The sequence below is a fragment of the Mycosarcoma maydis genome, chromosome 17 (genome assembly GCF_000328475.2).
Source record: "Mycosarcoma maydis chromosome 17, whole genome shotgun sequence".
NCBI classification, from domain to species: domain Eukaryota; kingdom Fungi; phylum Basidiomycota; class Ustilaginomycetes; order Ustilaginales; genus Mycosarcoma; species Mycosarcoma maydis.
Window position 1 is genome coordinate 326,794 of NC_026494.1, and position 13,601 is coordinate 340,394.

The 13,601-nt window shown below is 55.2% G+C and overlaps 3 protein-coding genes across 3 annotated transcripts; 2 read left to right on the top strand and 1 right to left on the bottom strand.

The window, feature by feature from the left end:
- Window positions 1-483: 483 nt before the first annotated feature.
- On the top strand, window positions 484-797 carry UMAG_10692 (uncharacterized protein; the record flags this gene model as incomplete). The annotated part of the gene is made up of 2 exons (XM_011393442.1): window positions 484-634; window positions 733-797. The coding sequence occupies 2 exons, from the start codon at window positions 484-486 to the stop codon at window positions 795-797; spliced, it is 216 nt and encodes a 71-aa protein (XP_011391744.1).
- Window positions 798-918: 121 nt separating this feature from the next.
- On the bottom strand, window positions 919-3,873 carry UMAG_04811 (uncharacterized protein; the record flags this gene model as incomplete). The annotated part of the gene is made up of 1 exon (XM_011393370.1): window positions 919-3,873. The coding sequence occupies one exon, from the start codon at window positions 3,871-3,873 to the stop codon at window positions 919-921; it is 2,955 nt and encodes a 984-aa protein (XP_011391672.1).
- A 4,150-nt stretch (window positions 3,874-8,023) lies between these two features.
- On the top strand, window positions 8,024-13,074 carry UMAG_04812 (uncharacterized protein; the record flags this gene model as incomplete). Its single annotated transcript, XM_011393371.1, has 2 exons — window positions 8,024-8,620; window positions 8,713-13,074. 2 exons carry the CDS (start codon window positions 8,024-8,026, stop codon window positions 13,072-13,074), a joined length of 4,959 nt encoding a protein of 1,652 aa, XP_011391673.1.
- Between the last annotated feature and the right edge of the window lie 527 nt (window positions 13,075-13,601).

The window sequence follows — 13,601 nt, forward strand, 5'->3', positions numbered from 1 at the left end:
CAGCTGTGCATGCATGTCGATTCGCTCGTCCGATGTCACATCAGTTAGCGCCTGCCGTGTGCCGCCGTGTTGCTCTGGGCTGAAGTCGGCTAATGATGACTGACAGGCATATTGTGAGCTTCGCCCGCAGTCGTGAGTGGTTTGCAGATGGGTCCTGGCTGAGTTGTGGGTGTGCGCTGCATTGCGGTGTCACAGGTTGTGGATCTGCCTGACGTCAAAGTGCACTGCGTCGTCTTGCCACAGAGATCAGGCATGGTTTTAGAAGACAGGAAATGGACGTCCGTGGTCGACGCTGCCTGATGTCAGAACACTTGCGAGCTCGCCTGAGTGACAGCTGGTGTGGAATGTGAGGCAGATCTTGGTCTAGCAGTGAATCATGTACCAGTATATAACCCAGTCCTGCAGCGCTTCGACGAACTCGTCTTTCAACTACCACCATCACTACCAATAGTCTCCCACACCAAACTTGCGCATATCAGCAAAATGGAAAAGACCTTCCAAGACCCCGCTGCCTCGACTCAGTTCCAAAACGACGCCGAGCGTCAACAAGAGAACGCCAAACGTGCCGACCAGGGTCAGCCACAGATCCCCGGTGTTGCCGATCGTGAGACTGTTGCTAGCAAGGATCCCAAGGGTGAGACTGCATATGCTTCTCTCACCGATTTCGAACCCAACTCGCGCGAAAGTCATACTAACACAAACTACCATTCTGACACGTGTTCGCCTTTACAGAGTTCGACACTCGAGGCGGTCCCGGTTCCGAGGGCAACAAACCTATCCAAGATCCCGTCTTGTAAATCGGTCACAAAGTAGCAATTACACGACATGATCAGATTCTAATCGGTACCATCACTTAAGCGAAAAGAGTGTATATGAATGCCACTACCAAGTACATCTGAGAGGTAAGGACGGCGCAGATCAACGTCGTTCCCGCATCCTCCAAGTCACCGCTCCAGCAAGCAGCACGAAGAAGCCCAGCACAAAGCCAAGTGCCAACACAAGCAGATCCCTATAAAATGCATCCTCCTTAAACGCAAACAGGTTGCCCGAAAACACCGAAACAGAGGCAGTAATGCTCACGCCTCCGACTGAATCGATCAGCTGCAAACCTTGGAGCTCGTGACTTGCCACCGCCTCCAACGCGTACTTCATCGGACAAATCCACTGCAACCACTGAAACACGCCTGAAAGGTTGCTGAGGTTGAGCAGAAATCCTCCGAATCCAATGTTGAAAAGGATAAAGACGCCGGCGAAGAGGATGGAAACGGAAAGATCGTCGATGAGCGCGGCAAGCAGCATGTTGTAAAGGGCCATGCAGAGGTGGAAGAGAACCGCGATAAGCATGAATTCGAAAAAGTAATTGGCTTGCGGCTTCATGCCCACCATCCAGTACATGATGATGCTGAGAAGGACAGCAGGTACGACGCGGAGAAGTAGCGCGTCGTAGACGACATAGCTGACGAGCCACGACAGGGGACCGTACAGTCTGTTGGCTCGTTCGCGCATCATAAGCGGACGCGCTTTGCTGAACGCCGTGGCGGATGAGAGCGCTGAAAAGGAGAGGAGAATGAACAGAAAGTACATGGATCCTACGCGATTCTGAAATCCGGCGATGGTGAGCTTGACTTGGTAGAAGCACCCACCTACGATCAGACCGATGACAACCGCGCCGACAATGTGAGCCAAGGCGCCGCCAGGATCGCGTCGAGCAGTGATAAAGTTGCGTCGACTAAGCGTAGCAATCTGCGTCATAAACGAGGTCATCGACCGGCCACTGACGGCTTTTTGCCATGGGTCGCCTGCAGCAACGGCGCTGCCTTCGTCAGACGAAAGAGTCATAGCTGCCTCTTGACCAACCGATGTATCAGCTGACGGATTGCTTCCCTTCTCGCGCAGGTCCTTCTCGCCGATCGCACTGGTCCGGCTTGAGGCATCCGGGCCCGAGGCGATCTTTAGCAAGTGATCAGCAACATTGTGGCCAGCAGGACACTTTTCGCCTTGCTTCTCGCACCACGACAGGGACTCAGCAGGCGATCCATGGAAGATGACAACCCCCTGGGACATGAGCATGATCTTGTCAAAGCTATGGAAAATCTCCGAGGAAGGCTGGTGCACCGTCACAATGACCGTTGTGCTTCCAACTTGCGAGCCTTGAGCAAGCTCACGAAAAGCGGAGATGACGCGAGCTGCCGAGATGGCGTCTAGACCCGATAGGGGCTCATCCGCAATCAGCAGACGCGGACGCGATACGAGCGCACAGCCGATCGACACCCTGCGCCTCTCACCTCCGGACAAGCCGCGTCGACTGGCATCGCCGATGCGCTTGTTGGCAACCCGCTCGAGACCCAGCTGGTGAATCACATGGTTGACGATGTCGCGTTTCTCGGTGCGCAGAATATTGTCGGGCAACGAAAGTTCTGCAGCCATCTGCAATGCTTCGCGGACCGTCGAAAATGCATGCAGAGCATCTTCCTGATCGACGAACCCGATGGAGCGTCGCGACGAGGAGGCTTGTGCATCAGGCTCGAGAGATGGCTCAATAGATCGGATGGTACCCGAGACGCGTCCAACCTTATGCCGTCCAGCCAAAATTTCGACCAGACTCGTCTTACCGGCACCAGACGGGCCAAGGACAGCCACCATGCAACCAGGCTGAATGTGTCCAGAGCTGTTCTGCACGACCGCGAGTGCATGCCTGCTGTCCAAAGAAGGCGAGTCGGATCGGGGAACTCCATCTTCCATGCCAGGCAAGGAGACGACCTGTGCGAGACGACCATCATGCTTCTTGTGATGTGGTCTAAGGAGACCAGTGCTGACGGGGACAGTATAGTTGAGGTGCTGCCACTGAAGGCCAAGAGGTCCTTGGCCAGTGCCTTTGGGAAGCCGCCTGGCCTTGCGTTGCTGCCAGAAGCCGAATAGTAGTAGGCCAAGCATGGCAGCAATAGCTACGCCGAGGATCACGAGACCTGCAATAACAGCGTCGCTAAGCGATGAGCCCGAATCCTCGCCATGACCTTGGCCGGACCCGTTGGCGTAAAAGTTGTCAAGGTCCGACTGAGTGATGCACGACCCAAATTGACAATTTTCGAGAGGTAAACCTTGCTGGCCGAGAAAGTTGTTGAGGAGCTCTCCTCGAAAGGCACAGTGCGAGGTGGCGGTGATATTGTTAGGGTCAACGTAATCGCAAGGCATGGTCAGTGTACCGTTCAGGTTGTTGATTACTGGTGATAGGTCGAGCTGACCGTTGCCGCACATGGTGGTGCCGGGGATGCAGTAGCACTGGAGCGAGGTGCACGTCCAGAGGGTGCTTCCAAGCGCAGCGTCAGCTTGCGGGCTGAGGGTAGAAGACGAGTTGCGAGCGGAGCAGCCAGCAGCCTGACAGTAGAATTGCTCGACGCCGTCCAGCCAGACCTGAGAGAGTGCGGTGTTGCTTTGCTCGGGCCAGGCAGCGAGGCCAGTTTGGGAGGAAGAGTCGGACTTGAAGGTCTTGGAGAGCGTCATGCGCATCTCGCCCGGATAGACGCCATTGACGGTGGCTTGCCTGACATTGCAATCAATGTAGGTGGTGCGAGCTGCTGAGGGTTGCTTGTGACAGACGAGCGTTTCGTTGTTACCAAAGAGAGAATTGGGCGTGTTGAGGCCGAGCGAAGACTTGCGCGCTTGACACGCGCCAGCCGACTGACAGACATTGCAGTTGATGCCTCCAAATCCGGCATCGCACGAACGACACTGCTTGTCGGAGGAGGGTTTGGGAATTCGAGCTTCGGGAGAGACAAAGGTGGAGTTGCAGGTGGCTGCGTTGCAAGCTGTGCCGTTTAGGGATGTGAGGCCGGGTGGGCAACTCTTGTACATAGACAAAGGACTGACCGACATTCTGATCAAATCAGTAGCAGAGGAATGACAGATGCGGATGCGAACGAAGCTTTGATGGTGGTGGTGAGAGGGGGAGGTGAGGTGCCGGTATGGTTTTTAAGTAGGCGTCTCTTCGGTGGGTCTCGACGAAGTTAGGCTGGAAATGTAATGCAGCGTGAGGTGGATGGTCTAGTCCTGCGATTCGGATGAATTGGAGCTCAGAGCTTGCTCTGACTTCATTGCTGTGCAGAATAGTGGAAAAGAAGGCGCTAAGATGAATGCGAGACAGAGATGGTGAGAGGTGTGGGACAGCAAAGCCCACTCAGTGATTGCACAGAACCAAGAACGAGCCGTGATCCACGAGCAGCAAGACGCCTTAATTTTGTGACGCAGCTTTCGTGTAGTAAGACTGCCGAACGCGCAGCCACGCTAGAGTCAGACGAAATGCGAGAAGCATGCGATTCGCCTGCACGCTGCATTGCGGTTACTGAGCAGTGCAATGTGACTTTCATAGCTGTCGACTTACGACTCTGTGACTGTGGGGTCACACATTAGGCGAAGAGGAGCGTGTGGAGAAAAGCGAATTAGATACCATAAGTTAACGTGGAAAGTGATTCTCGAGTTGTCATACATAGCTTAATCGTGAACGAGAGAGTGCTTGAGCAAGTTCTCTATCAGATTGCCATGTTCGCATTCAAGACAGGAGGCACTAGTCACAGTCGTCTCGAGTATAACTTAGTCGAATATGCATTTTAGAATCGTATTGCAGAGACCAAAAAAGGCCAAAAGTACAACAGGAAAAGCGAGTAAAAGAATAAACACGAAAGAATCACGAATCACCACAATTTTTGCAGTCACGAGTCGTGCGTGAGTTTGATGGACCAGTTCCTGCAATCACGAATGGCAGCGAAGCTTGACACGTGACAGACAGTATAAGAGTTGTTGGCTCGAATCGTGAATCGTGAATATTATCGTGAATCAGTCGTGAGTGAATCTTGAATCTTGAGTCGCGAATACGGGTTGATTCTAGAAAATCGGATGGAAATCGTGAATGGTGGTGACACGAGAGACACGAGAAGAGAGAGGAAAATGGTGAGACTCGCTTAGCACGAGCGAGCCTAAATAGGTTTCGGGTCTCAGCTCTCTCCCTGTTACTCGGGACAGTTGCTGGTGCTGATTCTAGATAGTTAGTGCGCACCAAATCAGCGAGTCTGTGGGTCTCGTCCGAGATCTGGAGCGCGACTCGGTGATGCTACTGCGACTGCCAAGCTGTGGGCTGAGATGGAGGTGACGCTTGAAGCTGGTCATGCATGGCGTTTCGTTTCGAGTGCTAGCTGTACTGTAGTATACAGTACTGCGCGCGCATCTTTGACGAGGTCTGCCATGATGGCAGAGCAGCTGCTTCATCATTGCTCAATAGTCGTGAGTGCTTGGAGGCTTGCACCGCAGCTTATTTGCTTCGTTGAAAAGCGGGGCGTTTTGTGTAAAAAGCGACACGCTCTAATTCACGATTATCACGATTCCGTGATTTTTCCGACCCACAGGTCGGGACGTCAGGGCTGGCAGCCACGAGCTGTTTCATCAAGAATTGTGAGTGTCAGTGCGCCACCAAGCAAACACTCTGTGAATCGCGACATGCGAGGCAAGGCAGGAAAACCAAGACCGCTGGAGCCTACCAAGCCTATGCGTCACCACGGAAGGCAATCACAACCACGAATCACGAATTCCATTTTCATGGAGAATCACAGCATGCTTTGCAGGATGCAAGCCAACCCATGACTGCACGCTGGAAGCATCAAGGCCGGTGATCTCGTGTTTAGGAATCAAGACGCGGGACCCTGCAACATGTGCATGCACATTTGCTGCTTGCAGCTCCCTCCAACTCGGTGCCCATGCGAAAAGTACTACTACCGCCATGCTTGCTGCGATCGAGATGTCTTGCAACTCTGCTACACTTTATGCATTGCGGACAAACAACCATCAGAGCCGCAGCGCAAATGGCTTTCCGCAGCTTCGCTTGAACCGGACACCAGTATCCGCCTAACTCAGTCTGGCTCGTGCCGTTTTGGTGTTCCAGCAGAGGCATGTCACTTGGGCAGAAAGAGCCGGATCACCCAATTGCCAATTGACGATTGACAAGGCCGGATAGCAAGCGTTCCAGTCGGAAACTCATGATTCGCTGTAAGTCATTATCGAACCAAGTTTGTGGTCCATGGAGCCGACTCAACCGAAAGTTGTCTACACTCCATTCGCGATGGACACTTACAGTTCGTCCGTTACTCTAACGCAGCCCAGTCAGTTGTAATAAAATTGAAAAAAAGGGAAAAGCCCAACGAAGCACGAAGCACGAAGCACGAAACACGAAACACGAATCACGATTCAGAAATGTCATCAAGATCCGACCCAAATAGCACGCGGCAGCAACTACCAACGCGAGTCTCTGAAGTCTCTGGCGCTGCGACACGCTTGGCTTCTGGCCGCTGTGCAACGCCTATCTAATTGGATTCCTGCATGGGTTCGCGAACAAGGTTTTTCAGCTAACTTACTCGACTCCTGACTGTGGTCTACTGCTGCGCCGCCCCAAAATCGTGGATTTTTTCTTTTTCTTTGTGAGAGTTTCGGTCGGTAACCTAGTTTCTGCAAAATTTCCAAGAGACAACTCCCATTTCTCTTGGCTTGGCCTGCGTTGCTTGCGTGGCTCTTCCCCCTGGCTGCCTGTCAGTCAGTCAGTTAGTCAGTCAGTCAGTCTTTCTGCCTGCGTCTCAACACACATACAGCACAGATACAGTTTTGAGCTGCAGCCTGCTCTCTCTCTGCCAAATCCGCCAGGCCGCCCGCCGCCGCCTGCCTGCATCTGAGCTGCTTTGTGACTGAGACTCACGACTGCCTCTCGCCATGTGCCTGCCTGTAGCTACCTGTGTCTGTGTGACTGGCGTAACTGCTGTGCCTTGTTCCACAGACCCGTTCGTGGTTGCTCCTTGCGCCGGCTAGGCTGTCTCCCTGTGTGACGCTGTTTGCTCGCAGCCTGTCTCGCCCGTTGGCTTACATTCATGATTTGTGGTTCGTGATTCTCGATTCGCGCCTCTGGCTCGCCCGCAATCACGATTTGCCCTCGCCTCTGCCTACTTCATTTCCGTTGCCGTTCGTCGCCATCACCATCACCATCCTCATCATCCTCGACACTTTCACCATCATCATTCTTGGCCGCTACCGCTGCCGCTGCCGCTGCCGCCGTCGACCTTCGCCTCTCGACGCGAGCTTCTCTCTCCGTTGCGCTCCTCTTTCGGTGCACTCGCAGCCACGCTCCTGACCCCGTCGTTCCGGTTACATTCCTGCCTGTTTTTGTACCATCAAGCTTCAAGTGACTGGATTGGCTCCTTCCATACAGCCTTTCAAGCTTGTTCATTGTTTCCGCTCGTACATCCGCGCTGGCTCTGTTCGGCTGTCAACCGCTCAAAAAGCAGCTCCTTGTGACAGTCACTTGCGCACAGCGTCCCGCACAGCGCCCCGCCAGATTCCCTTTTTTTATTTTTTGTCTTACATCTTATACCCATCTGCTGGCCCATCGCCTTCTTGCATCTTGGCTTTCGCTTCCAATTGCAGCCTACACCTCCGCGTGCCATCCTAGGTCGTCTACGCACACACGCGAACTATCCTCGCCGTACCTCGATTTTGCCCCTTGAACTTCCTCGCGCATCAACCTCGTTACCACCTATCACGCACAGACACTTTGGCTCCTCGCCGCTCCTCTCGTGTCACGAATCTCTTTCCTAGATTCAACCCCATTTCGTCGTTAGTCACCCTTCCACAACAAGTGATCTTGCCACCGCTGCATCGTGAATGATAGGCCTTCACTGTCTTATCCGTCTCAACACCGCTCTGCACCGCGCGCTTTCCGAGCTTTGACTCGTCTTTGACCCGTCTTTGGCCCCATCCTTGCAAATCCGCTTCCCCTTTTTGCCTCATCCTCTGTCTCCCTCATCCCAATCAACTTGTGCCACTAGCTTCTCTTGCCAGAGCACACCGGCAGACACGTGCATTGCCTCGCAAGCCCTACAATCCCTGGGTAGAGCACGCTTCCGCCGCGCTCAGGCATCGTCTCCCCTCGAGTGAGGATCCCACTCCGACTTGTCGGCCGCGTATTTGACCATCGCGCTGCTATATCGCAACCATGTCGGGCTTCGACCAGTCGCACAATGGTGCTTTCTTCAATTTCAATAACCTCACTCCACAGCAGCTCAACATGCTCCGCCAACAGAGTCAGATGCAGCAACCCGTGCAGATGCCACAGCAGATGCCACAGCAGCAGCAGCAGCAGCAATCACAGCCGCCACCTGGCACACAACCCCAGCCGCAGATGCAGCAACGCAACGCCATGATGCCTCAGCTCGGCTTGCCTGCCGGCTTCAACCAGCAGCAACTTCAGACCTTGATGGCCCAGCAGCAGTCCCAACTTGCCAACGGCATCATGTCCAACAATCAGAATCCGCTCATGCAGATGATGCGTCCACAGCCCATGGTTCAGCCTCAGGCAACCCAGCAGCAGATGCAGCCGCAGCAACACGCCCAAATGCAGGGTCAAATGCCTCACCAGCAACCTTTGGGATCCCAGCCTGCCCATATTCAGCAGCAGCCTCAACAGACCAACAACCTTGGAGCTCCTCCTCAGATGACTGGCCTTGGAGCGCCCACGCCGACGTTTGCACAGCTATCGCATGCCATCGAACAAGCCAAGAAGGGTAACCTCACCCAGGAACAAATGATTCAGGTAAGTGATTGCGCTTCGGTGGATCCGTACGCCCCGCAACACGTCTGCTGACGTTCTCTTCTCCCCGATCTTTCCTTTTCGCACAACACTAGTTGCGACAATTAATCACACGCCAACAAGCCATGCAAGCACAGCAGCAGGCGGCGCAGACCCAGAACACTGTCGCAAGGCCTCTGCAGCCTGCTCAGCCCAACATGAACTTGAACATGTCCAACGGCCCAAACTTTGCCAACGCTATGCAAAGGGCGCCTCAGATGCCAACACAAGCTCAGATGATGGCAGGTCTGCAGCAAGTCCGTCCAGGTCAATCGACGCCTACCATGGGTTCACAGGGTTTTTTGCAACCTGCCGCTCCATCTCAGCAGCAACAGCAACAGCAACAGCAACAGCAACAAACGCAAGTGTCCAATCAGATCCAATCCTCTCCTCAGGTGATGCAGGGCCAAGTACAGATGGCACGCGCTCCGACGCCCCAACAAATCCAGGGTATGCCTCAGAACGCGCAACAGTCGCAGCAGATCTTGGGTCAGACACCTGCGCAGCCGGCACAGCAAAGACCACCTGTCGGGCGACCAGACCCGACCCCGGGCACTAGCAACCAGCAAAACCCACTCAACTTTCTGCGCCTTTTGCACCAGCGTGTCACGGATATCGAAAGCAAGCTCAATTCAGATCTCAGCACCGAGGAACGCCAAGTTGTCCAGCAACAGCATGCAGAGGCTAAACGTCTGCAGTCTGCGCTGCTTCAGCGGCTCAATGTTCAGAATGCCCAACAGTTTGCCGCCTTGATGCAACAGGGTCAGCAAACACCTGGTCAGAATCAGCAACAGCCGCCGCCTCAACAGCCAAACCAAGCGTCACAGACGTCATCGCAGCCGCAGCAGCAGCAACAACAACAACAACAGCAGCAGCAGCAGCAAGGTCTTAGCATGATGGGTAGCAATATTCAGGCTTCGCCGGTTGTCCGTCCACCGAACAAGCCTGGATCTGCTCGGCCCCCACAGGGTCAATTTTCCAGTCCCATGCTCAACCAATCCGTACCACAAGCTCAAAGCGGCCAGCAAGCGCCACCGCAACAGCAGACGCCTCAGGTGCGTCCTTCTCCACAGATGGGCGCCATAAATGTCGCTGGACAGCCCAGCATGACTGGCTTGCAAGGTGTGCCGTCGCTGCGTCCAGAGCAGTTCATGAAGGCTCTCGTTGATCTTATGAAGAAGCGCGGCACCCCGATCACCTCGCTGCCAAAAGTAGGCGGTCGGGAGCTGGATTTGTACCGCTTCTATCAGATCGTACAAGCGCATGGCGGTAGCGAAGGAGCACACCAGAAGGGAGCTTGGCCAGCCATCGCCATGTCTTTGGAGCTTGCGCCACTTGGCTCGCCTCAAACACAAGCGCTTGGGCAGGCGCTGGCCACCGAGTACCGCAACTACCTTGCTCCGTTCGAAGAAACGTGGCAGCGAGCCATGCAGCATCAATACCAGATGTCTATGGCAAGTGTCGGTCTCAGTCAGGCACAAGGCGCCGCACAAAACAACCCGGGGGCGCCATCTTTCCGACCTCCATCGACGCCACAGATGCAGTCGCAACAGCTCAATCAGCAGCCTACTCAGGTGCCGGGGCAACAGACTTCAGTGATGGCCTCAAATCAATCACAACAACAACAACAACAACAGCAGCAGCAGCAGCAGCAAGCTCAGATGCAGACGCAGAACGCGGCGGGTGCACCTCAGCAACCCTCTCTTGCCGGCTTCAACCCAACTCCACCACCCATTCTCAGCGCCGAAAACCTCGCCAAAGCAGGCATGTCTCAGGAACAGTTCAACAAGGTCTACCTTACCCAGCAGCTCAATGCGTGGCGACAGGAGCAGCTGCAAAATCAGCAGCGACAGATGAGTCAGGCATATCAGGGCAATCAGGCTGGTTCAGGGCAGAATACTATGCAGCAGCCAGGGCAGGCGCAACAGCCTCAGCAACAGCAGCTACCACAAGCACAACAGGGATCCATGCAGCAGGCGCAGCAGATGGTCTGGCCAAACCAACAGCGATCAATGCTGCCACAAACGTCGGGTGCTCAGCCGTCACAGACGCAGCCTGCCCGCTTTGGTAGCGGTATGCCGGGTCAGCCGAATAATGCGCAACAAATACAAAACCAGGCTCAGATGGGCTCCAACGCTCAGATTCAGCAGCAAGGTCAGCCGCAACAGTCGCAAGCTCAGTCGTCGCAGATGCCGAGTTCGTCAGCACAGCCGCAACAGATGAGCGCACAGGCCATTTCTGCAACGAGTGCTTCTGGCGCGCCGCAGGGTCAGCCCGGTCAACCAGGTCAGCAGGGCCAACAGGGTCAGATCGCTGGACGCCCTTCCAACATGTCGCAGGCTCGCTTCATCGCAGTAAGCCCTGAACAGCTGGAGCAAGCGCGTGCAGCGATGCAGAAGATCGACCAGGAATTGGCTACTCAGAGACCCAGATTGCCCATCATCCAGAACATTGCCGACGACGAGAGGGACCAGATTCTCGACCAGGTGCAGAAGCTAGCGCCGATTCAAGCGACCGTGACAGCACTGCTACCTGCCTTTTACGCAATGAATGGCAATCTGGAGCCAGCGAAGCGTCTCAAGATTATGGCATTCATGTACAAGGACCAGTTCGACTTGCTGCCCAAGAAGCAGTGCATCCTGCGCCTGGCCGACCTGGACAAGCTCAAGATGCAGATGAGCCGATGCATCAGCTTTGTTCGTTCCAGCAACCCAGAATTGGCGCAGCGCATCGTGACTTCGCTCGGTGAGCAGTCGCGCGCTGCCCAACAGAACGGCGCCGCACCCTCCGCGACGGGCAGCAATAATTCAGCTTCGCAGAACGTCAACCAGGGAACAGCGGCAAACGCAATGCAAGCTGGTTCCTCTGCTCCTCTTCCTGCTGCTCCGACGGCAGCAGCAGCCGCTGAGGTAGCCACGTTGCCAGCACAAGGCGCCGAGGCTGGAGCTGGTGTGAATGCTGATGGCACATTCGATGCTGTTGCAGCCATGCACGGCATCAAGCGCGGACTGCGACCCGAGAACCTCAAGCTGCCGCCCAATAAACGCGCAAAGAATGTTACTGGACCTGGCAAAGCGATGAGCCCTTCGTCTGGCGCCAACGAGTCGCCTAGAGTGGCTCCGTCGCCCGCTCAGCCGGAAGACACGCCCACCCCAGCAGGCTCGACTCCGGCGGGCAAAGGCAGCAAGAAGATCGAAAAGACAGGCAAGGGCAGCAAGGCGACAGCCAAGAAGGGCAAAGGAGGTGCTGCAGGCACGCCGACGTCGTCTGCCGCTGAACCTGACAAGAAGTTCAAGACGAGCGCCGACATCATGGCTGAGGTCAAACGAGAATTGGCCGAGGCCGAACGCAAACGTCGCGAGGAAGGGTCTGCTGGCGATGCCTCTGGCGCTGCTGCCAAGGTGGACATGGCCAACGTCAAGGCAGAGCAAGAGGCGGAAGAGAGGCGCAAGAAAGACCAAGAGCTGGCGGGCCGCGATCCGGCAGGTCTTGTCGAGTCGACGTGGCACGAGTTGCTCGCTACCGGCAAGGTCAGCAATGTACCTGGAGGCGCCAACGCGTCGGTGGGAGCCCAAGCGAGCGGGCCATCTGCGTCAAACGGCTCGGACCCGAAGGCTTTGCAATCGCTCATGTCGATGTTAGGCCAAGATTCGATGTTGTCCGGACTTCCCATCAACGGCCTCAATGTTCCTTCAAAGGGACTCATGCCGGACGAGTCGAGCGGTGGCGCTGCTGTACCGAGCTTTATGGAAGGCGCACTGGATTCGCTGCCATCGGCGGACGCGGACACGGGCTTGGACATCGACCTGTTCGACTTTATCGAGGCTTCGGCCGCCGGACCAGACGCGTTCAACGACACGGATGTCGACCTGAGCGGCGTATTCGGATCGAGCGCGCTGAATGCCTCGACGCAGGAAAGCGAGCCACCGGTCGAGACTCCAGAGCTGGTGGCAAGCGCGCGACTCCCTGGGGGCAGCTCGAACGCATCGACGATTTCCAACTCGACATCGAACTCGATGCGCGGTAAGATGCCAGCAGCGCTGGGAGCGAGCGGGCTGGATTTTGGCTCTGCCGGACCGTCGAGCACGAGTCCGGCGGAAATGAGTAGCTGCGACGAGATTGATCTCGACAAGAGCCCGTTTGTTCACAGGATGAGCCTCGATCGCATGGGCCTGACCATGGCTCCGGCAGTTGCGGGGACAGAGGCGCCCAAGGCGATTAACACGGTCGGCGGCCAGAGCACGTTGAAGGCTCAAGAAGAAACAGCGATCAACCAGGTTGAGCTCGGACCTGGTTCGCAAGGCATCACTGCGGGCTCCAGCGACGATTGGTGGGATCTGGACCACTTTGGCAGCGTGACTAATGCAGGGTTTGGCTCCGACGCCAATGCAGACCAGCCATGGGCGGTGCTGAGTTGAAGGAGGATGATGGCTTGGATGGAGCTAAGCGATGTAACTATGAAGCGATCGCACAACTTTGCTTTGATGGCGAGTCGAACGACTTGAGCTTGTTCTACCATCACAAAATACCAAAACACTGACGTGCAATTCTCGAAAGGCACTCGACAATCATCGTCGGCCTCGGTGTCTTCTATTGTCGCCGTCAAACCTCTTGATATCCGGGTCGTTGATGGCCCTCTCCACCCCCCCTTTTCCTTTCGCTCGCCTAAAACTTTCACCTTTGTTAATTGCTTATTTTTTCTGCTCGCCGTTTGCGTCCGTCTATCTTCTTCTTGTTCACACTGTATCAGTCGTATCCTTTTGCTTCGTGCTGCTCCTCATCCTTAGGTTTCTAATTATGATTACGCCAGCATTGCCTATATCTGTTGAATGTTATCACTTCTACGATGTTCAATGTGCGTCTAGCAGGGTGGGGTCCATGTGGTAGATGGCATCTATCACCTCGACACGAGAGCCGACGCAGGGTTCAGTTCGGAATGGTGAGC